The sequence below is a fragment of the Raphanus sativus genome, chromosome 6 (genome assembly GCF_000801105.2).
Source record: "Raphanus sativus cultivar WK10039 chromosome 6, ASM80110v3, whole genome shotgun sequence".
Taxonomy (NCBI): domain Eukaryota; kingdom Viridiplantae; phylum Streptophyta; class Magnoliopsida; order Brassicales; family Brassicaceae; genus Raphanus; species Raphanus sativus.
The window spans coordinates 37,254,167-37,281,970 of NC_079516.1; the positions used below are offsets into that span (position 1 = coordinate 37,254,167).

Here is a 27,804-nt window from a genome sequence, read left to right on the forward strand (position 1 = left end):
ATGCTCAATAGTGGATCCAAGGAGTTGGATAAGATACTCTCGATGGGACAACCAGCCAAGGTGAACTGGGGTCTGGGATATCGAGGAGCTGAGGGTACTAAGGAAGTACAGAAGGGGCTGTCACATTTCGTGCATGGGAGCACATCAAAAAGTGGAGCCAAAGAAGCTTGTCAGGATGTGCATCGGGACGTACGACAAGAAGTGCGGCAGGAAGTTCTACAGCGCGTGGCTGTGAGTAACAAGCCGAAAGTGATACATCAGTGCAGCAACATGAAGGTCAGACAGGGGGTTCTGAAGCATGGGTGTGCAGCTGGTACGAGGAAGGAGACTGATCGGTGCATCAGTAACTGTGTCAGGCCAAAGAAGAAGCAACATCGGATGTGCTGCTAGTTCTGTGGTAAGGTTGGACACAAGAAGGTGGAGTGTTTTGCTCGTGAGAAGAGCAGAAACATGACCAAGAGGGTGAACAAGACGTTCACTAAACCCAAGAGGGTTGAAGAGGTGTTGTTAGCCAAGAGTGGCTTACTTGATGAGATCAAGGATGAGACAACAGGAGAAGGATGCAGCTCTGGTAGGAGTTATCTTGAGGTTGATCAAGAAGCATCAAGTGTGGAGATAGGACACGGAGTTGTCAGTAGCACAAAGGGGAAGGAGATCGAAGTGCATCAGGAAGTGATGCGAGAGGATCTTCAGGAGGGTGATAGCGAAATCACTCCAAGGCTATAGCAACGAGTGCAGAGGGCACTCGGGGTGGTTGAGAAGAGGCTCATGGTCAAGGAGACGACGCATGAAGGAAGCCTGGTCCTCAACAGAAGTGGGTCGAGAGGTAGCTCGACAGGTGCGTCAGATCGTGATGCAGTAAGTGTAATCTATTCCGCTGCAGCAGAGGCTGTATCATGATTACGCATGGAGTAACAGACGAGTTTGTCTGTAAGACTTGACATCTAAGCATCTGTTTTAGCTTAGTATGCGATCAAGCAGGGGGAGAATGGTGACGTTCTGGTCCAAGGAGTGCATATCTCATGGGGGAAAAGAGCATAGTGATGGACGTCTTGAAGTAGATGATGCTTGTCTCATGGGGGAGAAAAGCATGTTGTGGTGCACATCTCGTGGGGGAGAAAAGCACAATTGGCGTGGAAGTTTCCAGGTGGGGAACGTACACAAAGCTAAAAAGGGGAGATTGTTGATGTAAAGATGTCCGCCCTGAAGTAGTCGCTGATGTAGTTGCTGAAGCAGACGTCGTAGTGAGTGGTGAAGACCATGTGAAGTCGAGATGCTGAGCTGGAGTCGTGTAGACTTGGAGAGCAAGGGAGTATCTTGAAGAAAAGGCAAAGAGGAATAAACTTGGGGAGCAAGTTTATGACTTAAAGGAAGAGGAATAAGTGCTTTCCAAGAAAAGGAAAGTTGCACTTATTGATATGGAAGATGTCCATATTGTGGTTCCTTGGAGACTAGGGTTTCGGGAACGTGGAGAACTATATAAGATAGCTATGGGTCGTCTGTAGAGAGACAGAGACACAGAGGCTGATCTTATAGAGAGAGAGAAGCGCTTGGAAGTGTTCTGGGTCGTGCTGAAGCAGGGGCTGAAGTACTTGACGGTGGAGAGACATAAGCGGGTAGCTTGGGAATTGTTCAGTGACGTGTGTTAGGGTGTAACACTAGACGTGTAAAGCTGATTAAGCAGAACTTGTAATAGGGTTTACAAGGCGATTCTAATAAAGCTATTGGTGTGTGCTTGTGTATTTTGTCTCTCTGATTTACCTTCTGCATTACTATTGTTTGTGTCATCTTTGCACTTACATCTTTAAACCCACTCAGCTTAAGAGTTCGAAATAAAATTTCACTAAAGACGGAAACTTGCGTCAGTAAGAATCGTCTGGCGAGCTTGAACGTGGTGAAGGGATCGAAAGGAGGAGACTTTACGAGGCTGGTCATCAAATTGAATTGAAAGCCGATTGCTTTGAGCAGTGGACCAAGGAGAGACGGAGACCCATCTGTTCGATTACATTCTTGGAGCTTTTTCTTCGGTGGTGGAGATACTACTGCATCGCTCACGGTGGATTCTTCGGTTTCATGAACCGGGTCAACCCGGAACCGACCCGAATCGGTTGAATCTGTGTCCGTAATCACAACCAAGTCGGTCTCTTTCTATATTGAATCAATCGCGTCGCTTATGAGCTCAAAGATGGGTTTCTCAATGGGTTCAAACACATTGGAAGAGGAGGAGGAGGAAGAAGAGGTGTCCGTTTCTACATCTAAGGAAATGAAATTGTGGCGAGGTGGAAGAAGAAGAAGAAGAAGAAGAAGAAGAAGGTATCGGTGACAATAAGCATGATACTTGACAAAAGGCATGACCGAACCCAACAACATTTCTTTATTTGTTTTTGTTATGGCGTGAGGAGGAGACTTTGCAGCAATGAAGACTGATCTGTTGCAGTAGCTGTGAAACATAGAGAGAGAGAAGAAACTCATTTGATTTTACTTTTTCTTTCGTAAACCTCGGAAAAGTCGAAGACCGTAATGAATGAAGAAGAAGAGTTGAACACAGTGGCAATGACATGGACAAACTAAATGTTATAACTGGTTTTCAATGTTTTTTTCAGTTAATGACATGTCCATTTCTCAACACTCTAAAAGTCTGATGTGTCAACAACTTGAGAGAACCTAGCCTTATTATTGTGGGGATTTATTAAGTTTTATTCTGTTTGGTAATAGTTATTTGTTTAAATTTAATTTTATTAATACTTTTTGTGCAAATTTTGATTGGTAAAAATATGATGTTCTGTTAGAAAATTTAGTCGAGTAATAAAATTGAATAAAATTTACATTCAAAACAATCCTAATATTGGCGGTGTCACAAGTGTCCTTCTAAAGTTGGCAAATCACAAAATCGATATCAGCACCAACTTCCACCTAAAAGCCTATTGCTAATTTGCTATATTCTTCACGAGGCCTTCAAGCATTTGTATTGGAAAAAAATCTGTAACCAACAAGCATATATACATATTGTTCTTGAACGGAAGAACTTAGTGATTTGAGAACTAACCAACAAGCCAATTGCTACCAAACTCCGGAACTTTAAATCAATATCTGCAACTTCTCTTCTGCAATCTGTTTAGAGATTCATGTTTTCTAGGCCAAAGATTGATAACACAATACACTGATTATCATTCTGATATATTACTATGCCAGAAGAGATTCATTTCAATAGTAAAATATGAATGTGATATATGCATGATGGTGAAAATGACCAAATTTAATCTTACCTGCAACGCTTTGGAAAAGACTTGAGCCTGGCCTTAAGCTTTCGATGGTATAATTGGAAGATATGATCCTCTGTTGCAAGATCCTCAAAGAGTAACACAATGGAAGTATAAAAGGCTACACTTTGGAAGTAAAATACTATCAATGGAACTAACAAGTCTGGGATTCAATAAACATAGATTTCAATTCCACTAAGGTCATACGACTTACATAAAACTGATTAGCCATCATAGGTGATGGATCACACGTTCCAAGAGTAATTTTCCACTGCTTAAACTCTCCTCTGAGAATCCCTTAGATATGCTTTCCATTCCACTTCTGCAAAATGTAAGCCACAAAAATTATGGCCAGCAGAACCAAGAGAGTAATCTGCTTTGATACCCCCATTCCTCTGAGTGGAACCCCTTGGGAATTGGGATGCATATGATTAAAAAATTTCTTTGGTGAAAGAATCGATGGTTACTTTCTGTAAGCGAACACAAATTAAATCTCTAAGATAAAGACCAAAACTTATCAGCAGAATATTACTAAACTCTATATGAACGATAGTACTATAAAACACTTTAATTATTGATACAAATAGTTAAATTACCCTTCCATGAGAAGATCTCTTCTCTAACGTAAGACCATAACCATATCCCCAACCGTACCTGTACATTTGGGATATTTTGGCATCAAAGAAAACACAAACCATACACTGATACACATATGAAAATAAGGAAACAATAAAAGAGTTTCTGGGATACATGCACCAGATCAGGTCCATGTAACGGTAAACCCATAGTTAAACCTGTAGCAGTGCCGCCGGCTCAAATGTTTCCCGTCTCGGTATTGTCGCGGAGGCCTCTACAGACACCTGAGGAAGAGACAGATGAAGTAGAAGCTGGGCCAGAGCTAGAGCTACGAATCAGGGTGGGATCGATCATCGGAATCAGCCGCCGACGACAATACTCCCTTTGATGCTTCGTCTTTGAGCATCGTCCGTGAACGGTAAAATTAAGAAAGTGGAAACGTTTAGAACAAAAACAATGTGAATGACGTGTATGAATGACATGGAGAAACAAAATATTTTCATTGGATCTTCAACTTTTTTCATTTATTGACATGTCTATCTCTCATGTCTCTAAAAATCTGATGTGTCAATACCAGGAGAGAATCTTGCTTTATTACTGTGTGGATTTAACTTTTCAAAGGTGATAATCTATTAGCCATTAGGTGACAACCTTCGTTTTGAGGCTGGTTTAATTGTTGATTTCGATTGGTTAAGTGGAGTGAAGGGCTAGACTGTATCTATTAACTTTGGGCATAGTTATTAAAGGCCCAGTGGCAACAATAGCAATAAACTGACTACTTTAGATTTTCTGTAAATTATACCTTGTTTAATACATACCAGTGAAAAAGAAAAAAAAAGTAACGAGCAACGACTCTGCTGAAGGTCGTTTATTATTATTTTTTTATTTACTACCAAAGTCGTTTATTATTTATTTATTTATTAGGAGTAGTTTTTTTTTTTTGAAACTTAGGAGTAGTAGTGGTAGGAGTAGTCTGTTTCCAGAGAACGAAATCTACTTAAGTTTTGCATGGTACATGTAACAAATAAAAAGTAGAAGTATAATAAAGTTTTTAAAATTTATATGTGGTAGTTGCGCTAAGATTTCTCTAGAAATACTATATAAAAGTCATATTTTATAATAGGGATCTCTTTTCAAATACAAGTTGTCAAATGGTGAAAGCATTAAGAAAAACTATGGTCCATTGAATTGATATGAAGGCTCAAGTTAGGCCATCCTAGGAAACTCGTTTTGGCCTATTAAATTTGTTTACTTTTTATATTCTTAGTCAACAACGCGAACTTGCATTTTAGCCAAAGATTATTATTAGTTGAATAAGTAAATGAATATGATTTGTCAATTCAACAATAATTCATGATTACAGAAAAGATCAAGATCAAAATAATACATGACATGTGATGTATTGTATAGATTCCAAGTTTTTGAATTAAATTACAGCTCTTGTTGATTATTCAAATCAGCTCTTTCATTGGCCATTTCCTTGTTTGTTAAATCCATAATACAAGTTGATGATTCTATAGATCGAATATAGACTTATATATACACTAAACAAAACTTGAGTCACGTTCGGGGTTCGTTGATGGGCACAACATAACAATGACACATTAGAATATTCAACTATTATTAATAAATATCGTGCTTCGTCCACTTTGGATCACTAATAAGAGTTGTAGACGTTAGATATATATATTACCTTTTTTTTCTGGCGTCATATATATATATTACCTTTTGAAGCATCTCTGACCATAACTGATCAAAGTAAAGTCAACATGTATCAGCTGTTTCAGATCTCCAGCGATGTTCTCAAGACTCTGGGGCTGAAGATGAAGTTTATGATAACATTCATCTTTACCAGCGTACTCATTGGTTCTGTATTCATACTATCATCCTCAAACAACTTCGACTTCAACGACCAACTTCTTTACGCTACAATCAACGGTACACACAAGAAAACCATTAATCTTTTGAATATGTTTTTCTTGAACTTATATTTAGCTTTAATATTTTCATTTTTTTTTCTTGTGATTAATAGGTTCAAAAAATTCCAAAGCACCTCAGGATAAGTTGTTAGGAGGGCTATTAACAGCAGATTTCGATGAGCGTTCTTGCGTGAGTAGGTACTATAAATCATCCTTGTACCGCAAGCCTTCTCCATACAAGCCTTCTGAATACCTAATCTCTAAGCTAAGAAGCTATGAGAAGCTCCACAAGCGTTGCGGTCCAGGGACAACAGCATACAAGGAAGCAACAAAGAATCTTGTTCATGATGACAAGAATTACGCAAACAAAACCGTTGGTGAATGCAAATACATTGTGTGGGTCGCGGTTTACGGTCTTGGAAACAGAATACTAACTCTTGCATCCGTCTTCCTCTACGCGCTCTTGACGGATAGAGTTGTTCTCGTTGATCAAAGCAAAGACATTAATGATCTCTTCTGCGAGCCGTTTCCAGTTACATCATGGTTACTCCCTCGTGACTTTCCGCTGATAAGGAAGATCGATGGATACAATAAGGGATACTCTCGTTGTTACGGAACAATGTTGAATAAACATGCCATCAGCGCGAACTCGACCCCGCCACATCTGTATCTTCATATCCTACACGATTCAAGGGACGAAGACAAGATGTTCTTCTGTCCCAAGGATCAAACATTGATCAACAAAGTCCCTTGGTTGATTGTCAAAGCCAATGTCTACTTTGTTCCATCTCTATGGTTTAATCCAAGTTTCCAAACCGAACTGGTGAAGATGTTCCCGCAGAAAGAAGGTGTGTTTCATCTCTTGGCTAAGTATCTTTACCACCCGACGAATGAAGTTTGGGGTATGATCACAAGTTACTACAAGGCTCACTTAGCTGGAGCTGACGAGAGACTCGGGATTCAAATACGTGTTTTCAGCGGCGGCGAGGGATTCTTACAAAACGTCATGGACCAGGTCTTGTCCTGTACACAAAGGGAGAAGCTATTACCTCAAGCAGCTGCTGCACAAGAAGTGAACGTGACTCAAAGTCAGAAAGTTAAAGCTGTTCTTGTCACATCTCTGTATCCAGAGTACTCTGACCGCCTCAAGAAAATGTTTTCGAAGCAACCTAGTTCAACAGGAGAGATAATCAAAGTTTATCAGCCAAGTGGAGAAAGGTATCAACAAACAGACAAGAAGATACACGATCAAAAGGCGCTAACAGAGATGTATCTTCTGAGTTTAACTGATAAAGTTGTCACGAGCGCAAGGTCTACTTTTGGATACATTGCTCATAGTCTTGGAGGGTTAAAGCCATGGTTACTATATCAGCCAAGGGATGCCTCAGTTCCTGATCCGCCGTGTGTTCGTTCTACTTCGATTGAGCCTTGTCATCTTACTTCTCCTTCTCATGGATGTGATGCTGATTGGGGAACTGACTCGGGGAAGGTTCTTCCGTTTGTAAAACATTGTGAGGATCGTGATAATGATGGACTCAAGCTGTTTGATGAGTTGTAGTAGCTCCTTTAGCTTATTTCATTTGATTATTTGAGTTACTGAAACAGAGGATCAGTATTATCTATCTTTTGATTCTTGTCTATTAATAACCATTTAAATGTTTAATAGAAGATTTTACAGAAATTGTATCTTCTGTATAAATATTTTTTTTGGAATAGAAACACATTATTATACATAGAACCAGATGTTTTGTGATAACTGATAAAATGGTGCTGAATTTATTTTTTAATAGTAAATAAATTGTTAATAGAAAATTATGGAAGATTTATGACAGGTATATATAAAATTTAATTATAAGGGAATGGGAAAACCCCCAAAAAAACTATGTGAATTAATAATGAATGAAATTTTGTAAACATCTTTTAAAAATTAATCTTGTATATATATATATATATTATCTTCGAGAATTTTCAATCTTTCTCAACAAAAAGAAAGATAAACAAATTTCTTTATCAACATATATCTCAAAATTATAGTTCAAATTATTTGAGGTTCAGGGAAAAGAAGAGAAAAATTATTAAAACCAACTCCTCCGTTTTTTGAAAAATGTTGAATTTTTAATGAGGATTCTTGCCTAAATAAGTAACAAGTTGAAGGTTTAGTAAATATTCTAAAAAAAATGCTCACTTATCAACTGTGGTGGATAAGACCCTTGTGGTTCAAGTTTAGTGGTAGAAGCCGGTCCCTTCCATCATTAAAAAGGTAGGTCAAAAAGATGAGATTGTGATTGTACCAACAAAGAGACAGGAAGCTTCACCGTCACCTACAGTGACAGAACAATACACACTTCATCTACTATAAGAAGTACAAGATTCTTCTACCAAAATTAGAATTAGTATTGTAATAACAACTGAAACTAATTATGACCTATTTCAGATCTCTGGCCATGTTTCTGAGCTCTAGAACCGAAGATGAAGCTGACAACAGTTGTCACTTGCTTACTACTTTCGTCACTGATGTTACTATCATTATTCACCTTCAACCATCAGCCTCTTGAAAACGGTAAACTCAATCTTTTTGATTTTGTTAAATCAAGAATGTTTCTTTGACTTTTCTTGTATAGGTCCAAAGGATTCAAGAAGACCAAGGGACAAACTGCTAGGAGGTTTTTTTAGTGCAGATTTTGATGAAGAATCTTGCTTGAGTAGGTACCATTCTTCCTTGTATCGCAAGCCATCACCTCACAAGCCTTCTCAATATCTTGTTTCTAGGTACAAAGGCTTACAAGGAAGCAACAAAGAATCTTGGTCATGTTCAGAGTCTGAGTAGTTCCGTTGGTGAATGCAGATACATTGTGTGGATTGCTGTTTATGGACTTGGAAACAGAATACTTACTCTTTCTTCTCTGTTCCTCTATGCTATCTTGACTGAGAGAATCCTTCTTCTTGACCAACGCACGGACATAATCCATCTCTTCTGTGAGCCTTTTCAGGTACTTCCTGGTTACTCCCTCTGGATTTTCCGTTGACGTATCAGTTAGATAGCTTCAACAAAGAAGGTTCACATTGTTATGGAACAATGTTGAAGAATCATACCATTAAATGGGCTACAACAGAAAGCATCTCTTCCTACCTATGCCTTTATCTTATTCATGATTATGCGGATCATGATAAGATGTTCTTCTGTGAAGATAACCAAATGATCATAGGGAAAGTGCCTTGGCTGGTTGTTAAATCAAATCAGTACTTTGTTCCATCTCTTTGGTTGATCCCTAGCTTTCAGACCAAACTCATCAAGCTGTTCCCACATAAAGATACTGTCTTCCACCATTTGAGTCGGTACCTTCTCCACCCTACAAACCAAGTCTGGGGTATGGTCACAAGGTCCTACACTGCTTACTTACGAAGAGCAGACGAGATACTTGGGATCCAAGTAAGATTTCTAGGAGAGGGAACAAGTCCCATCAAGCATGTGATGGATCAGATTGTAGACTGTACGCAAAGAGAGAAACTGTTATCAGAAGTAGATACTCAAGGCTCTCAAGTCACCACAACAGAGAAACCCTCTAAACTCAAAGCTGTCCAAGTCACTTCTCTGACTTCTGGATGCTCTAAGAATATCAAGAGTATGTATTGGGAGCATCCGACTTCGACAGGAGAGGTAGTTGTAGTTCACCAGCCAAGCGAAGAAGCATATCAGCAGAGTGACAAGAAGCTGCACAACCAAAAGGCCCTTGCTGAGATGTTTCTCTTGAGTATGACGGATAAAGTTGTGATCAGCGCTTCGTCTACGTTCGGATACGTAGCTCAAGGTATCGGCGGATTAAAGTCATGGATACTCTACGAACCTGTAAACCACACAGCTCCTGATCCACCTTGTGGTCGTGCCATTTCGATGGAGCCGTGTTTCCATGTCCCTCCTGTTTATGGCTGCAAAGGTAAGACTGGAACCAACTCAGGAAACATCTTCCTGAAGAAGGGTCCATGGCTTCAAGTCCACCAACGCTTTCATCATCTTGAAGTATCGTCAAGAACCCCCAATCTGTGTGTAGATTCACACCAGGATTCCCAACTGCCTCGGCTTTGATATGATACTTGTGTATACGGGAACTCGCTTGGCCAAAGATTTGAAGAAGTTGGTAGTATCAGCCAAACCATAACTCTTGCTAGTCTCCTTAATAGATCTTTTGCAAGCCCACGAATAGCTTCAGCATACTTCACTATAATCTCCCTACAAAATATCAACATATAACTCAATGTTCTTTTAATTGAACTGGGATATCTCGGACATACCAAGAGGCAAAGATGTAGCCCACAGACTAGTCTCTCCGTGGGAGGCCAAGGAGAGCTGCAGTCCACAGAACTCAATGTTCCCATACCCTTTTGAGACCAACCAAAAAAAACAAGAAAAAGGGAAAACCTTTGTTCCACATAAGCCTCGAGCTGGTCGTAGAGACCCGATGCTTCATTATAAGGATTGATTTCGCTTTAACCCGTGTAACCACTCCATAGTTGCACATCAGTGAGTGTTACGCACTTTCACCTCGTCTGGAAGCTCAAAGAGATCCATAATAGTCTTCTTCATGTCAGACATGAGAGACTAAGAAACTCCATGGTTTATCACCCTGTAGCATCCCCATCTCTGGTTGGCTTCACGGAGTTTCTGATTCAGGTTCTGATCAAAAACCTCTCCCAAGTCTACTGTCGGAAAAACTACACTCGTGGCCGACATTATCTTCAATGTTGAGTTTGAGAAGAGAGGTCTTTGTCTACTCAACATGACCAGAGTTATGTTATATAAAGAAGTTCGAGAATCAGAAGAAAACGTACGAAACTTCTCACCCTAAAATTTATTAGTGATAAAACGTGTCTAATGATAAAATAACGTTACTCTTTTTTGGTCAATGATAAAATCGTTACTAATTGTAATGGATGCATTAAGCACTAAATGTATGAAAAAACACAAATTTAATAATATTTTATTTCAGTTAGATATACACCAACATTTATACACTAAAATCTATGCAAAAAATCACAAATTTAGTGATATTCCATTTTAGTTAGATATACACCAACATACATGCACTAAGTATATGAAAAATCACAAATTTAATGATAGTCCATTTCAATTAGATGATATACACCAACAGTTTTTTTTGTGTCATCAACTTATTGATTCAATCCACCAGCATTGATAACTAGAGATGTCAATTGGGCGGGCCGGACGGGTTTGGGCGTGTCCGAATGGGCTTCATTTTTTTGCTGGACATTTTTGGTCGAAGTCCAAATAGAACCATGTTCAAATGAGACCATAACCAAATAAGACCATGATTTGTTGGATTGTCCATGAGACACATACGTCCATTTAATGTAAACAACATAATTTCAGGAAATTGTGTGTTTTCCGGTTTTGGCGGAAAATTGCGGTTTTCAAATTTTGCGGGAAATTATGTTTTTGGTTTTGACAGGAAATTGTGTGTTTTCCGGTTTTTATGGGAAATTGCGTTTCTCGGTTTTTGCGAGAAATTGTGTTTTCTGGTTTTAGGGAGAAATTACGTTTTTTGGTCTTAGCGGAAAATTGCATTTTTCCGGTTTTGGCGGGAAATTGGGGTTTTCGGTTTTGGCAGAAATTACGTTTTTTCGACTTTGGCGGAAAATTGTATTTTTTCAGTTTTGCTAGGAAATTACGTTTTCCGGTTTTGGCAGGCTACTATGTTTTCTGATTTTGGCAAAAAAATATGTTTTTTGGTTTTGGCGGAAAACTGTGTTTTCTAGTTTTGGTGGAAAACTGCATTTTCCCGGTTTTGGCGAGAAATTGCATTTTTCGATTTTGGCGAGAAAATACGTTTTTCGGTATTAGCGAAAATTTATTTTGCAAAGAAGAATCGAAGAAAATCGCAGAAAAAACACATACGACGGAAAAAAATTATTTGTGTTTTTTTCTAATTTTCTAAACTCTGGACATTTAAGTTTATTGGGCCGCCCATTGTCCAAGTGGTTAAGCCCAATGTTGTCCATGATGTAATTGGGTTCACCTATTTGGACAAAATTTAATTATGATCTAATATAGGTCTGTCCATTTTGGTCCATATCAATTTGGACATGGGCCGCCCATTAATAAGCCGCCCATTTGACATTACTATTGATAACCGTAGTATGCTCCCACTATTCTTCCAATCCAAGACAGTGTTTATAAGGCGGATCTTTGCTTTTCTAACAAATTTTGCTTTCACCCTCTAGTTGATTGCTACAGACCCGTGCATTTTGTTGAAACAAATTAAAATATATAATTAATTATTAAATATAAAATTGAAAAATATTTACTGCAAAACATTTGAAGAATCATCGTCCAGACGTGCTTGGGTGTCAGTTCAGATGGACCTTGAAGAAATATCATTTAAGCGTGTCAGAAACACTCCATCCGACGTGGTTGTTGAGTCCAAACCTAAAAATAGTATCAATTTGTTAGAAAATTAATATGATGTAAATTTTAAAATTAATAAATAAATATTTACCGTAAGTATCTAGCAGTTGATCGGGTCCAGAATAGCTAAACCTTTTCAACCAGACTGGATAAGAAGATCTACAACTGTATATAAAATATATAGTGCAGATGGAGGCACAAGCAAATCCGGATGAATTCCGGCTGCTGGGGGCATGAGGTGCACAGTGTGGAGCTGTTGGGACAGAAGGTGAAGTCATCATAGTGGGTATCTGAGGTGCAGAGGAGGAGGAGTCCGAAAAACTCTCTGGAACGTCTAAAAGTCTGGGACTGCTTCCCGATCTGAAATAGATGTGGCCGAAGAAGATGTCCCAACACCATCGACAGAAATCTCGGAATAGAGTAAATGACGTTGTTCTATTGTGTTATTTTGTGATATGATACTCATTTGAATTTTTAATACTGAATAATAGATTTGGTACGGAACAAAAATATATCAGATTTTTCTAAATCTATCGATGCATCATCTGTTGTATGTTTTGATTGATTTTTCTGTGTACAATAATACACAGGTAATTTTTATGATTTATTATTTTTGTTATCTTTGTAAGAGTTTCTAAAATATAAATGTTTTGTAATATAAAATATACTAGATTATGATCCGTCATTTCAAAAGCGGATATATTTTTGTTTTAGTTTTTTTTTAAAATTTTTTTTTATGTTTAAAATTTTTTTTTTGAAATTTATGTTTAATATTAATTGAATTTGATAGAATAATATTTTAAATAAATAAAATACATAGTTGGACATGACATTTATCAATATGTCATGTTTCTGTTTTAAATAATAGATACTTGTTAATGTTATTTTAAGTGTTTCTAAGATTTGTAATTGTTTCTAATACCTGTGAGGCTAATACATGTTTTTGTTTTAAATAATAGACTAGATTTTGGATCCGCCTTCAAAAAGCAGATATATTTTTGAGTGAAATGGATTCCAAAATTGGGATTAAAGTGGAGGGTTAATCAAAAAATAATTACAATTATAAAATTATTTTATATTTATATATAAGTTTAATGAAAAAAGTAAAAAATTAAACAGTTAATTGTATACAACATACATCAATAGGTCATGATTCAGAAATAATAGAATAGATACTTGTTAATGATATTTTAAAGTGTTTCTAATACGTGTGAGGCTAATAGATTCTTTTCAATTCATAATTGTTTGATTATTATTAGAAAGGAGATTTGATTAAAATCCAGACCCATTAAATAAATAAAAAAGATGAAACATAAAAAAATTAATGCATTAATTATCAATGTAGATATTGAAATTAAATAATTTATTATACTGATTTTAATTTTGCATATAATTTAATAATTTTGTTATTTATTAACATTAGTATTAAAAAAACTTCAGGTATATATATTAGTAGTACACACAGGTAGTAACTAGTTTCAACATAAAAACAGGACCAATATGAGAAGACATGGAAACATCTCGTCTAAGATCGTAGGTATGAGGAATCTCACGATAACACTAGCCATTTGTCTAGTACTTTCCTCGGTGCTATTACTACTACCATCCTACACCATCCCCAACCACGACAAGTCTCATCTTACAACCACTGGTAACAATTGGGTTTTTATTTATTTTAAAACTTGTTAGAAGAAACACAACTGCTCACTTGAGTTATCTTTCTTTCATGCTCGTGAAAAAGGTTCAAATAATCCTAAGGAGAAACTGCTAGGAGGGCTTCTTGCATCAGAGTTTGATGAGGAATCTTGCTTGAGTAGGTATCATCATCAGTCGTCTTTGCACAAACCTTCACCATACAAACCATCTAAGCATCTTATCTCTAAGCTTAGAAGCTATGAGAAGCTTCACAAGCGTTGCGGTCCAGGAACAGAATCATACAAGAGAGCCACAGAGAAGCTTGGTCAGGACGTTTATTATAATCATGTAAGCAACTCTGGTGATGAGTGCCGATATGTGCTGTGGATGTTGCCATTGTCAAAGTTAGGGTTAGGAAACAGGATACTCTCTATGGTTTCTGTGTTCCTCTATGCTCTCTTGACAGACAGAATCATGCTTGTTGCTGACCAAAGGAGTGACACAAGCGACCTCTTCTGCGAGCCTTTTCCTGGTACTTCCTGGTTATTACCTCTTGATTCTCCATTGATGGATCAGCTTGATAGCTTCAACAAGGAATACTCACGTTCTTACGGAACAATGTTGAAGAATCATGCCATTAACTCCACTAGGATCCCATCACAACTTTATCTTTATCTTTTCCATGATTATGGTGATCATGACAAGATGTTCTTCTGTGAAGATAATCAAATGATCATAGGGAAAGCGCCTTGGCTGGTTGTTAAGTCAAATCAATACTTTGTTCCATCTCTTTGGTTGATCCCTGGCTTTCAGACCAAACTCATAAGGCTTTTCCCACAGAAAGATACTGTCTTCCACCATTTAGGTCGGTATCTTTTCCACCCTACAAACCAAGTCTGGGGTATGGTCACAAGGTCTTACACTGCTTACTTATCTAGAGCAGACGAGAGACTTGGGATCCAAGTAAGAGTTTTCGAAGAAGAAGGAGCAAGTCCTCCCATCAAGCATGTGATGGATCAGATTGTAGCATGTACGCAAAGAGAGAAACTGTTACCAGAAGTGGATACTCGAGGCTCTCAAGTCACCACCACAGAGAAACCCTCTAAACTCAAAGCTGTCCTAGTCACATCTCTGACTTCTGGATACTCTGAGACTCTCAAGAGTATGTATTGGGAGCATCCAACTTCAACAGGAGAGGTAGTTGTAGTTCACCAGCCAAGTCAAGAAGCGAATCAGCAGAGTGACAAGAAGCTGCACAACAGAAAGACCCTTGCTGAGATGTATCTTTTGAGTTTGACGGATAAAGTTGTGATCAGCGCTTCGTCTACTTTCGGATACGTAGCTCAAGGTATAGGTGGATTAAAGCCTTGGATACTCTACAAACCTGTAAACCACACAGTTCCTGATCCACCTTGCGGTCGTGCCATTTCAATGGAGCCGTGTTTCCATGTCCCTCCTGTTTATGGCTGCAAAGGTAAGACCGGAACCAACACAGGAAACATAGTCCCTTTTGTAAAACATTGTGAGGATAGGATCTTGGGAATCAAGCTAGTTCAAGTTAGCAGATGAGTTTTAGCTTCTTGAAAATTAGAGACAATATACAGAGAATTAAAAGAAGTGTTGCATTCGCAAAGATGTTAATTAAAGTTATTTATATATGTTGCGAAAATCCATAGTTTTTGTTGAAAAATAACAACTACACAATGGCAAAACTGTTTGATGTAAAACATAATCAATCACAGAAATTCGTTGATACACTCTCTAACGAAATCAAATGTAAGTTACAAAGTATGAAATTAAAGAATTATAGAGATTAGAAGAAGAACACGGAAAAGAAAAGAGAGAAGAAAAACACAAGAATTGTTTATCGAGAGTTCAACTAAAATGACTACGGTTTTAGGCCTGGCAAGAGATAATCCAATATAATCTTATAAGAACAAAGATATAAAACATATTTTCTTTCTTCCAGGATTACAAATCAACTTGTTTAACAAGAGATAGGAGAACACACGAGTAGGAATCTACTACAGTTACCTAGTTGGATTAAGGCTTGTCCTTTTCCATAAACCTATTAGAAATAATTTCAAAATACTTCCAATTTTTATTAAGTATGAGAGAAATATTTTCAAGATCTTATCAACTTCCATAACCAGGTTTATTCCAATTTATAAGACATTGTGAGTATAGAATTTATTCCAATGGAGTCATGATTTTTAGCTTCTATGAAAACTAGAGCCAGTGAGAATATTTGCATAAACTCAAAGTACAAAAGTCTTTTATTTATATATATTGCGAAGATGTACCACATACCTTAAGACAGAGTTAGAGCATGATTAACCCACATACTCACTTAGGTATCTTAATGACTTTTTAATTAATAAATGGTAGTTAGAAGCCATGTTCGGAATCGCGCTAGGCGTGAGTCAGGGCGGTCGACGTACGCCTAGCGAGTTATTAAAAAACGGAGATTAATCGGGGATTATTCGGGGATTAGTTTTTAAGATTTTACTTATATGTACATGCATATACACTAAACGATGTACGTATATTGTAATAAAACACTCTAGCACAGGTGGTAATGGGAAGTAAATGGGCAAATAGCCTGAGTTCAATTTCCATTCAATGCATCTTTTTGGTTTTTTTCTTTTTTTCTTTAAATGAAGGGCAGAGTCGTAAATTTGCTTTCGTCTTCCTCCATCTAAACCTGCGATTTTGTGCTTGCAAAAATGGCGGCTTTTATATTTTTCTCAGATCTTTCATTCCTTTCTATCATTTTTTAATTCCTTTGGTTAAAATTTCATAGATCTTACTAATCTACACCCGTTTTCAACATAAAACAGAACAAAAAATGAAGTTTTTTAGCAGATCCGATTTGTCAACCGAATTGACTCTAAACTCTACGGTGAAGAGCCGCCTAACGCCTACACGCCGAGAATCCGGGCGCCTTGCCCGCGTTTTCGAACATGGGTTAGAAGACTTAGTTAAGAGACACCATCTTTTTAATGCTCCAATGCTAGTATCTTAATTTAAGATTCTTAACATTACAAAACTACAGGACTACAAGACCGTGTGACACAAGACTCCAACATTACAAGATTACAAGACTCAGACCACAAGACCACAAGACTACAAGGCTCTGCTCCACGACAAGACCACAAGACTTCAACTCTTTCACTCCACTCCTTCACGCTTGCAGTGATCTGTGACACAAGACTTCAACTCTTTCACTCCACTCCTTCACGCTTACACCTGTGACACACAAAACAGGAAACGAAGAGTTAACAAGACTTAAACAGGTAACATTAAGCATTTAAAACAAGAAACAGAGAGTTAACAAGACCAAGCAACAAAGAGTTAACCACAACCTAACACAATGCTTGAGATTAATTACACTCGGTTATATTCAGAGCAGAATCAGAACCTACCCATTTACACAATATCAAAGAGAAAACAAATCAAATTAAGGTTGGAAACTCTAACCTGTATTGCATTGTTCGATGAACTTGGTTTATTGTCTTCATCATTGAAGCTTCAGACACAGAGCACAAATCAAGAACATTATGATCCATAGGATTCCTGACAAAACAAAGACAGAAATAAAAAATATTAATCAAGAGACAGAAAAGGAAGAAACAAACTTGCAACAAACAAATCGAAACAAACTTGCAACAAACAAATCGAAATTGATCCGTCCATCTTAAGACACAACAAAAAAATTAATACTTTTGAAGAATCGATCGATCGAACACCATAAACTAATCAAAATATTAATCTATCTGTTGGATGACACAATAAAAAAATTAATCTATCTTAAGACACAACAGAAACCTCTGAATCGATCGATCAAACACCAGAAACAAATCAAAATATTAATACTTGAACCTCTGAATCAGAAGCTTTACCTTTCGATTGGAGGAGAGCCGCCGAGGTTGATGTCCGTCTCCGTCGAGGAGAGTCGCCCAGAGTCAGGATCGAACAGATAAACACAATCAAAAGACATGCAAAATAGATCGGAACATGAAGAAGCTTAATCTAAAGGAGATAAAAAATTGAAGAACACAACAATAGGTTTACCTTTCGATTCGAGGAGAGATACCGAGAGAGAGGTCTGTCGCCGTCGGCGCGACCCACCGAGAGAGAGAGAGAGAGAGAGAGAGAGAGAGAGAGAGAGAGAGAGAGAGAGAGAGAGAGAGAGAGTTGAATGCATTTTACGCTTAACCGATCCGAGCGCCTATCATGACTTGACGCGTGGCACGAAGAGGCGCGCCTTCACAGCTTTACGCAAGAGGCGTGTCTTCGCTTTCCTTCATTTTTTTATTTTTTTATTTGATTTAATGCTAAGAGGTGTCTTTAGAGACACCGTTAATCATGCTCTTAGAGCATCTCCAACTCATTGCTATTTTCATCTCTATAATAGCATTTAGGAGAACGACTTATAAAAGAAAACGGAGAGTATTACACAAAAATTAAATTAGGAGAACTAAAGCAGTCTGTTCTTACCCATGAAACTTTTATTCAACGATGTCTTACAAAAAAATAGATGGAAACATAAATTATGTTCATAAAATATAAAAAAGAAACAAACGATCAAAGCACTGATGTTTTAGATTTGTAAACGCCAACTGTAACCAATGAATTAAATAGATGCAGTCAAGTGATTAACCAATTAATTAAAACTTACCTATTAATTAGGAACAAAATCTGTGAAGTTAATTGAGTGGGCCCGATTTTAATTAGGCGACAGGAAACAAAATATTGATTAAACATTATTAAGCATTAATATAGGAATGGCATGGCTTGTAATTATCAAAGAAAATTAAGGATAAAATCCTATTAGGTATTTTACTTTAATAGTATAGATATAAAAAGAATTTTTAAAAATCTAAATATGAAACAACAAAAAATTATTTGTTAGTGAACCCACATTTTCAGTGTGGAGGGTTGAATCCAAGAAAAATTAAAAAAAAATTGATTAATGATTAAAAGCTTACTAATGATTAAAAAATTGACTAATGGTTAAAAAGTTAGTAATGATAAAAATTGACTAATGATAAAAAACGTTATATTGACAAAAAAAATCGTGAGTAATGATAAAAAGTTACCAATGATAAAAATCGTGACTAATGATAAAAAACGTTATATTGACAAAAAAAATCGTGAGTAATGATAAAAAGTTACCAAAAAATTCTATAGCCTAAATCCTACTATAAATTCTCTACGGTTACAACCAAACTAATCACCTCCATAGTTTCTCAAACAGTTTCATCTTCTCCGATAAAAACTCATCCGTCTCTCATCAATCATTACGCTCTTTACTTCGATCCATCATCGTCTTGATAATGATTTCGTTTCGCCTTCCTCTTTTCCTCTTTCTTTATATATCCATCTTCCTTTCTTTCAACAAACCAAAACCCTAGATCTACTCCACTCTCAATCCATGGCGATGATGAAACCAAATGGAAAGTCCCATGTCTCCTCCGTTTCTGATGAGAAAATCATGTTCTTCAGAGATATCTCTTTTGGTCCCCACGAAACTCAGTTGCGCTTCCGTCTTCTCCACTTCTGGGAGGCGTGGAACCCAAGTGAAGAAGGTGCTTATTGGCCTCGAAATGTTCCTCATCGACGAACAAGGTACATGCAATCTCCTAAATTAAGTTTGTAGTCTTATTTATTTTCTTTTCTTCATTTGTTACTCTTCACATTTGTCTAACATAATTATTCATATTGACAACAGGGAACTGTTATCCAAGGATTTATTCCGCCAGGCCGTATCGAGAAGTAACGGCCTCATATGAAACGAGGATCAGTTTACAAACTCAACAACTTCTATGGATCGAAAAACAAAGAGCTGTTTCGTGTTTCTGATCATAGCTTCACGGTGTCGTTCTCATGGAACTCTGAAATGTCTGGTTCTTCAGGACAGCTCCATCCCCTTTGATGAAGACAGATTCCGGTTTCATTCGTATGAGGAATTTGAGGCTAACTGGGAACTCAAAGGTGACCTCTATGGTAAGCTCTCTAATTTTTAACATCATCTCGGAGCTGCATATGTTTAGTATTGGATGTGGTTTTAGCCTCCTTCGTTAGATATCGAAATGGATAATATTTGTAGCGTAAAGTGATCAGTTCAGCTTTTAATAGTTTTGGTTTGTCTTGATCATTCTGTAACCGTTAATAGTTTTGGTTTGTCTTGATCATTCTGTGAAGAAACGTTTAAAAAGAGTCACATGTGGATGGATGAAGTTCAATTTTCCAAGAGTTTTAGGTTTTTATTTATCATTCTCTGTTGTTTGTCTTTAGTCGGTTTGTAACGTTAGTTAGCACAAGTTACTATCCTTAAGCCTCGGATTTTGTTGGATCTAAAATCGTAGCTTAGTATGAATAGTATCTGTTGATTACTTAAAGAGGATGTGTGTCTCCATTTCATGTGCTCATCTTAGTAAAAATGGGATATGATGATTAATTTAAGAGGATGTCCGTCTGGATTTCATGTGCTGATATTAGTAAAAAATATGATCTGCTGATTACTTTAACAGGATGTGTGTATAGATTTTATGTGCTGATAAAATATTAGACTTCTTATATTGGAGCCGTCTAACTCACACTCTCGATGTACAATGTAATAGATGTTGTTGGGCATGAAGCTGGTTAATGGACAGAGTCTCACTGAACGTCCAGTCCTTGACGAAGTGGAGATAGCAGCTACGAGGCATCTGGTGGTTCATGTACAATCACATGAATGTGTTACCTTCTTTCCTAAACACCCCTTTCTGTATTACTTATAACCAGCAAGTGTTGATTCTTTTGTAGTGGACCTATGATGAAGCTCTACCTTTGGGACCAGTCTTGCAACAGACTTCTGCAAAAAATTCAAGGCCTGCGAGAAAACACTCCCACCGTCATACTGGTCACGACGGTTAACACCAAGCGTCTAGGAGGTTCTCCTTTCCCTTTTAGCGGAAAAAGTGCCTATTTCAACATGAACTTTACCCGTCGTGCCTATTCCTTTACGAACTTTGTAGCAGTGCGTATTCCACACTGAACTAAACAAATTTTTTTAAATACTATATGAACTTTATGCGTCGTGTCTATTCCTTCACGAACTTTATAGTAGTGCGTATTTCACATTGAACTAAACAAAAATAAAAAAAATACTGCATAGACTCTCAAAATAGTGCTTATTTCAATATTGAGCGTTAAATGTGTTAGTCATCCGTTAATTTATCAAAACAACGTCATTTTGAATAAATTTTGTGAAATTAAAAATCAAAATAAAATATAGACTCTTAAAATTGTGCTTATATATATTGACTGTCAAATGTAATAGTCATCCTTTAATTTACCAAAAACCTCTCAAAATTGTACTTATATATTGACTGTCAAAAGTGATAGTCATGTTTTAATTTATCAAAAGATTTTATTTTGGATAAATTCTATGAAATTATCCATCAATTTGTAATTTTTTTTTTTTTATAAAATCTATCAAAATGACGTTATTTTGATAAATTAACGTATGACTAACACTTTTGATTTCTTAAACAGAAAAATACTAACACTTTTGACGGTTAATGTACATATATATATGACTACACCTTTGATTTGCTGACAAAAAAAAGACGAACACCTTTGACGCTCAAAATCGTGATTATATATATACACCGTCAAAGATGTTAGTCTTTCTTTGTCAGTAAGTGAAAGGTGTTAGTCAAGTCATACATTAGTTTATTAAAACAACGTCATTTTGGATAAATTTTTTGTAAAATGAAAAAATTAAAAAACGACGGACAATTTCATAGAATTTATCTAAAATAGTCTTTTGATAAAATCAATGATGACTATTACTTTTGACAGTCAATATATATAAGCACAATTTTGAGAGTGTATTTTATTTTTAATTTTTAATTTTTAATTTCACAAATTTATACAAAATGACGTTGTTTTGATACATTAACGGATGACTAACACATTTAACACTCAATATTGAAATAAGCACGATTTTGAGAGTCTATGTAGTATTTTTTGATTTTGGTTTAGTTCAATGTGAAATACGCACTACTATAAAGTTTGTGAAGAATTAGACACGACGCATAAAGTTCATATAGTATTTAAAAAAATTTGTTTAGTTCAGTGTGGAATACGCACTACTACAAAGTTCGTGAGGGAATAGGCACGACCCGTAAAATTCATATTGAAATAGGTACTTTTTCCCCCTTTTAGCCTAGCTTGTTCACCGTTATATATCTTCACTTTGTGTTGTTTTAATGGGTTTTCCATAATGCAGCAGGTACTCTAGCACTGAGCTCAATGTATTCTTCACGTGTTTTTATGGACTACGATGTCCAACCTACCAGAGATTACTTCGCCTGGTGAGTATTTAAGTAGTTTGCATTTACTATTTTACTAAACCAAAGGAACAGTTCATAACCCCATAGCAGTGACTGACTGAGGCGATGCTATGTACTCTGTGTCAGGTTGGGCTCTAACCCAGAGGTTGCTAAGCTGGTTAATGCGGAGGTGATCACTAAGACTTAGATACTGACTATAAGCGAGATATTCTCCTACATCCAACAGGAATCTGCAAAGGTACAAACTAAAGCCATATATTCCTTATTCATCGTGAAAAGGTGAATTCTTATACAACTAGCACATTACACATACACAGGAGGCTTATTTTGAGTGCATAGCTACGATTGATGATGTCGTGCATGGCTCTGCATGGTACTATATTGCATGCAGTGAGTGCAAAACTAAGGCTACCAAAGGCCCGACTTCGTTGATATTTAACAAATGTGAGAAAGTTAACGTAGATGGTGTTGCACAATGGTCTCTAGCCTCAATATTTAATAATGCTTAAACTGGTATTAGATTCTGACTTTTCCCTAACAGGTACCGTGCGCAGATATCAGTTTATGACAAAAGTGAACAAGGTGTTTTCGTCCTCCTTGGTGATGCTGGTCGTCAGCTGACTGGGAAGCACGGAATTGGTTAGCAGCTACTTTGAGGTAAGATATCATCACTTTATACTCTCATATGGTTACACCTCACACTGTTGTTATTAAATGTAGGCCAACGGAAACGAAGGAGTTAATCACGCGGTGCCTGTCCCGGAAGCTCTAATCAGCACCATCGGACAAACACATAAGTTTTGTGTGAAAGTTACAGATCACAACTTATCAGGAAAGACCTGATCTCTAACTGTGACCAAGATCCTCTCTTTAGACACTCCACCAACAAAAGAAACCTCGGAAGGAATCCACAATGATGCAAGGAAGAACCATTTGAGACTGGAAACAAGGTGTGTAAAGCTTCCAAAAGCCGTGTGCATTCTGCAGAGGGGAGTAAGAGGACTTGTGACAGTGTTGAGATAGAGAAAGCTAAACGCCCCAAGTGTGGGAATTAGAGCTTCCGTATGTCTTCTCAGATCTTGCAAGGGATTGCAGTTTAAGTGTTTGTTTCCAGTTTAATTATTAACTCATGATTTCCATTCAGTTTTTTTTTTCTCAGAGCTTTTTCGCCTTGCAAACATTTTATCTACTTTGAATGACTGTGATTTAATAATCATGTGTTATGCACTATTACTCTGCTTCTTCAAGATTATTCTGCTTAGTTAATTATTTATAAATCTAAACTAATTACAAACAGGTAGATCAATATTGTAGGTCAACATGTTATCTTTTTCGTATTTGGATTTGATCGTTAATACATGAGTGCGAGGGAAGTCTTTTTTTTTTTTTAAATAAAATAAATATATTGAAATCTACCCGATAAATCGGGAATCGGATACGGTTACAAGCTCGTTTTGAACAAAAATATCAAAGTCAATCTATTACAAGCCTAGCTTCGCCCACCCACTAAATCCGGCACATTCCACTAGTTTGTCTTTCGAAATTCTTCAATATTGGTAGCCGTTCTCAACCATCAACGCTTGCTCTTGGAAAAGTGAGGTTCTCCTCGTTACCTTGGATGCCGGGAATTTCCTTGACGTCTCCGGAGTAGCTGGTTTCCAAAGATCTCGACGAAGCTAGTAACCTTCTCCGTTCATTAAGCTCAGGACGACCGTAGGAGGGGATTCAGATACTTACCAGGAGCCTTGCTAGTGCCACCAAAGCCGGTTCGTATGAAACGCCACACGACGTTTTGAACCACATCTCAAACAAGCAAGTGCTTGCTACAATCGCCACCACCGATACCTGCACAAAAACGGGTTGGAAGTCCTGCCACTTCTAAACTAGCCAATCTCAATACCTAAAAGGCAAATCAGGCACACCACCACGAGAGCTGAAGAAGCTAAGGTGGTTCCACTACAAGAAAACACGCTGATACTGAGAGACTTTTTCCTCGGTATGTCGTCGGAATAACCGTATTCCGACGACATAGCGAGGAAAAAGTCCCTCGAAAAAACTCCTCGAAATTTCATTTTTCCTCGAAATTTCCTCGAAATTTTGTGACGGAATTTCTAGGAACAAAAATTCCGAGGAGATTTAAAGGACAGGCGTTCGTCGAAGTGGTCGTCGATATATATTGAGGAACCATTTCCCCCGGTAAATACCGAGAATTATACCGAGGGAAGAGCCCTCCGAAAATTTTCGAGGAACTCAGTTCCTCGGAATATTCCGAGGGACATTTTCCTCGAAATTTTCGAGGAAAGTAGCCCTCGAAAATTTTCGAGGAAACTGTCCCTCGGAATATTCCGAGGAAAATTTCCCTCGGTATATACCGAGGACAGCTGTTCCTCGGAATATATTGAAAATAATTTTTTTTTTAATTATTTTTGAAAAAAAAATATTTTTAAAATTTAAATTCAAAAATATAAAATTTAAATTTAAATTGAAAACATATTATCTAAATTTCAAAGTCATACAAATCAAAATAAAACATTTCGAGTTTTTGAAAGAAATTAAACTACGGGTTTTGGACGTTCGGGTCTGGCATGGTCGGGAGCTCCACGTTGGCGTTCGGGTTCATGCTCCTCATCATCGCCATCATTTGCTCGTTCAGCTTCCTCTGTGCCTCCCAGCCCGCCTCTTGACTCGCCACCATGGACTCCAACGCAGATATGCGAGCATCCTTGTCCCTCATCTGACTCAGAAGGACTTCTTGATCAACAAAGGACGGTGGTGCAGAAGCAGACGGAACCGAGTTGGACCGACGAGCCAAACCGAACAAACGGTCCTTCTTCTTTGGAACCGACTGAAAAAGAAAGTGTCAAATTTAAATAATATAGAAAATGAATTGAACTTTAAAAAAAGAACTTACCGCTTCAACGATTTGGTTGATCCGAACCCGAGGCAAGCCGGTCGATCCCGTCGAATCATCATCCTCGGTTTGAAGCTGAGACACTTCCTCTTCCATCTGACTGTCGATGAGGGTGACCACATCCCTCACAACACCATCATCAATCTCGCCGGTCTTCTTGTTGGTATACGCCGTCTTTATTAGGGTGAGATGATCCTCATTTTCTTCCGCCTTGAAAAAAAATAAATTAAACAAACATTAGTAATTAAAAGAAATGCACAAAAAAAAATATTAAATCTTAAATAATATAATAAAAACCGACAAGCTTACCAAGCGATCCCCCAGACTGGCTAAAGATTGAGCACCCAAGTTATGGATGTACATGCCCTTCCCCTTACGGTCGCTCTTGCGGTTGGTGGAGTTGGTGGAAGAAGTTGCTCTCACTTCGTTCTTACTCCAATGCACACCCAACTCCCATCAGACGTCGGGGTCCATCCCCTTTGGAATCTTTAAAAAAAAATTGTTAAATAAATAAAAAACTATTTTAATAAATTAAAAAATTGTTTCATAAATAAAAACCAACCTTGTTTATTTCTCACTTCTTCTTCCACGTGTGGATCTGCTTCCCATAATTGTCCATAACTTTATGGACGAAATGGTAATAGATAAACAACGTATCATCGGCATTCCAGTTGAATTCTTGCTGAAAATAAAACACGATTAGTAGAAAATTAATATTAAAGATTAATAAAATAAGTAAAAAATAGAATACTTACCGCAAACTGTTGAAACCACATATGCTGCTTCTCGAGAGGGAAGTCGGTGAAAGTCGGATGTCCATTGTCGAGGGCCGAGTACATCATACGGTTGATCCATCCGCTGATCCCGTTCCCGAATCGTCGAACCTAATAAAAAGAACTAATTATTTAAAATGAATCAAATTTTAATGAAAAAAATAGGTTTAATTACCATGTCTGACCCCGTCCACATGGATACTGAGTGAGATATGGAAGATGGTCATGTCCCGGCTGTCGAACAAACTCCGCAACTCTCAGAATTACCGGATGAGCAGGAGCAGGAGCAGGAGCAGGAGTGGGTGCCACACCGGGAGCGGGAGGAGAATGAGAGGGAAATGGAGAGGGAGATGTATGGTAGGAGCTGTGGGGCGATGCGGAACCCGAAATGGAGCCGCTCCCCGTACCACCACGACCACGACGCTGTCGAGAGCAGGTATGTTCCTCTTGAGACCTTTATATAAATAATTATTTTTAATATATACAATTTTTTTTAATTAGTTAATATATTAAAATTGTTTAATAATAACAAAAAAAAGTTTAAAAATATAAAAAATAGTTTAAATATTTAAAAATTATTAAATGATTACACAAAAGTTTAAATATATTAAAAATATTTTTAATATTTAAAAATTGTTTAATAATTACAAAAAAAAATTAATATATTAAAAATAGTTTAATAATTACAAAAATAGTTTTAATATATTAAAAATAGTTTAATAATTAAAAAATAGTTTTAATATATAAAAAATAGTTTTAAAAATCAAAAAACGTTTTAAAAAATCATATACACATTTTAAAAAATCAAAAAACGTTTTAAAAAATCAAAAAAAATTTCAATTTTAACCAAAACACAAAAAAATATCAAAAAAATAATATAACAACAATCCAAACAACAATCCAAACATGCAAATCCTAAGCTATCCATTCAATCCTAGAATTTCCTTTCTAACAACCTAAATTTCGAGATCTATGAAGAGAGGAAGAGAAGAGAGATGAACTTACATGGGAAGAGAGGAGAGGAAGAGAGCCGCCGCGCGCAGGAAGAGAGGAGTGGAGAGAGAGCCGCCGCGCAGGAAGAGAAGAAGAGAGGAAGAGAGGAGAGAAATGGGGAAGAGAAGAATGAAAACCTAATTTATGAGGGGTCCGACGGAAAGGGTCTGTCGAAATTTCCTCACAAATTTTAATGTTGGTCGTCGAAATTTCCTCGAAATTCTCTTTTCTGATTTTCGCGAAAGTTTGGCGGCTAGGGTTGCCAGGTTAATGAAAAATAGTCCAAGGACAAATTTCCTCGAAATTTCCTCACAATATTGTGAGGAAATTTCGAGGAAAGAGAGTTTGGGGTTTTGAAAACATCGATTTTTCCCCTATGTCATTTCTTATACAAATGTAATTCATAATAATGAGGTTTTTTTGTATAGATGATCATAAACAATGAAATAACACAATTACAAAAATTATTGTAAGTATTTCCTTTAACGTTTATTAAAATGTATAAGTGTTTATCTTATGTTGTGTGGTTTTCGTCTCAATCCACAAAACATTGTTTTCGGTTTAAAACCCTAAAGTTTGACTTCATAATCTGGCTAAGACACTTAATGAAGGTTATATACGTGTTATTCAATCCGCAAAACGTCGTTTTCGGTTTAAAACCTCTTGTTCCTCGAAATTCCCTCGAAATATTGTGAGGGAATTTCGAGGAACTACCAAAAATTATGTTGGTCGTCGAAATTTCCTCGAAACCTTTCGAGGAAATACAAAAAACTATGTGTTCCCTCGAATTTTCCTCGAAATATTTCGAGGGAATTTCGAGGAACAAGGTGTTTTAAATCAAACCCCTAAACCGTTAAGGGTCATTCCGAGGAAATTTCGAGGAAACCCTATTTTCCCTCGGTATTTCCTCGAAATTCATAAAAAAAAAAAAATCTACTCTGATTTCGAGTCATCATCACCAGATGAATCTG

At 37.1% G+C, this 27,804-nt stretch overlaps 3 protein-coding genes, 2 long non-coding RNA genes and 1 pseudogene across 12 annotated transcripts; 4 read left to right on the top strand and 2 right to left on the bottom strand.

The window, feature by feature from the left end:
• Positions 1-2,554: 2,554 nt before the first annotated feature.
• LOC108810135 (uncharacterized) lies at positions 2,555-4,334 on the bottom strand. 7 transcript variants are annotated; one of them, XR_001942974.2, is made up of 5 exons: positions 4,055-4,327; positions 3,857-3,914; positions 3,475-3,582; positions 3,267-3,349; positions 2,555-3,132 (listed from the first exon to the last, which is right to left on the bottom strand). It is a non-coding gene; the product is annotated as an uncharacterized LOC108810135 (long non-coding RNA). The 7 variants fall into 7 exon arrangements; XR_008935418.1 differs by having other exon boundaries at positions 2,555-2,953; positions 3,047-3,582; positions 4,055-4,334; XR_008935417.1 differs by having other exon boundaries at positions 3,267-3,582; positions 4,055-4,331.
• Positions 4,335-5,524: 1,190 nt separating this feature from the next.
• LOC108808974 (fucosyltransferase 6) lies at positions 5,525-7,436 on the top strand. Its single transcript, XM_018581083.2, has 2 exons — positions 5,525-5,774; positions 5,869-7,436. Exons 1-2 carry the CDS (start codon positions 5,606-5,608, stop codon positions 7,311-7,313), a joined length of 1,614 nt encoding a protein of 537 aa, XP_018436585.1. The 5' UTR covers positions 5,525-5,605; the 3' UTR covers positions 7,314-7,436.
• Positions 7,437-8,127: 691 nt separating this feature from the next.
• LOC108809546 (probable fucosyltransferase 8) lies at positions 8,128-10,690 on the top strand (annotated as a pseudogene).
• A 2,986-nt stretch (positions 10,691-13,676) lies between these two features.
• Positions 13,677-15,446, top strand: LOC108808368 (probable fucosyltransferase 8). Its single transcript, XM_056987338.1, has 2 exons — positions 13,677-13,751; positions 13,866-15,446. The coding sequence occupies exons 1-2, from the start codon at positions 13,677-13,679 to the stop codon at positions 15,378-15,380; spliced, it is 1,590 nt and encodes a 529-aa protein (XP_056843318.1). The 3' UTR covers positions 15,381-15,446.
• Positions 15,447-19,043: 3,597 nt separating this feature from the next.
• Positions 19,044-23,334, top strand: LOC108810769 (uncharacterized). Of its 2 annotated transcripts, none has more exons than XR_001943175.2 (8): positions 19,044-19,442; positions 19,546-19,820; positions 20,438-22,008; positions 22,093-22,177; positions 22,283-22,394; positions 22,474-22,600; positions 22,698-22,813; positions 22,877-23,334. It is a non-coding gene; the product is annotated as an uncharacterized LOC108810769 (long non-coding RNA). The 2 variants fall into 2 exon arrangements; XR_001943176.2 differs by having other exon boundaries at positions 22,096-22,177.
• A 1,319-nt stretch (positions 23,335-24,653) lies between these two features.
• On the bottom strand, positions 24,654-26,036 carry LOC130495814 (uncharacterized). Its single transcript, XM_056987339.1, has 4 exons — positions 26,016-26,036; positions 25,823-25,951; positions 25,068-25,277; positions 24,654-25,001 (listed from the first exon to the last, which is right to left on the bottom strand). The coding sequence occupies exons 1-4, from the start codon at positions 26,034-26,036 to the stop codon at positions 24,714-24,716; spliced, it is 648 nt and encodes a 215-aa protein (XP_056843319.1). The 3' UTR covers positions 24,654-24,713.
• Between the last annotated feature and the right edge of the window lie 1,768 nt (positions 26,037-27,804).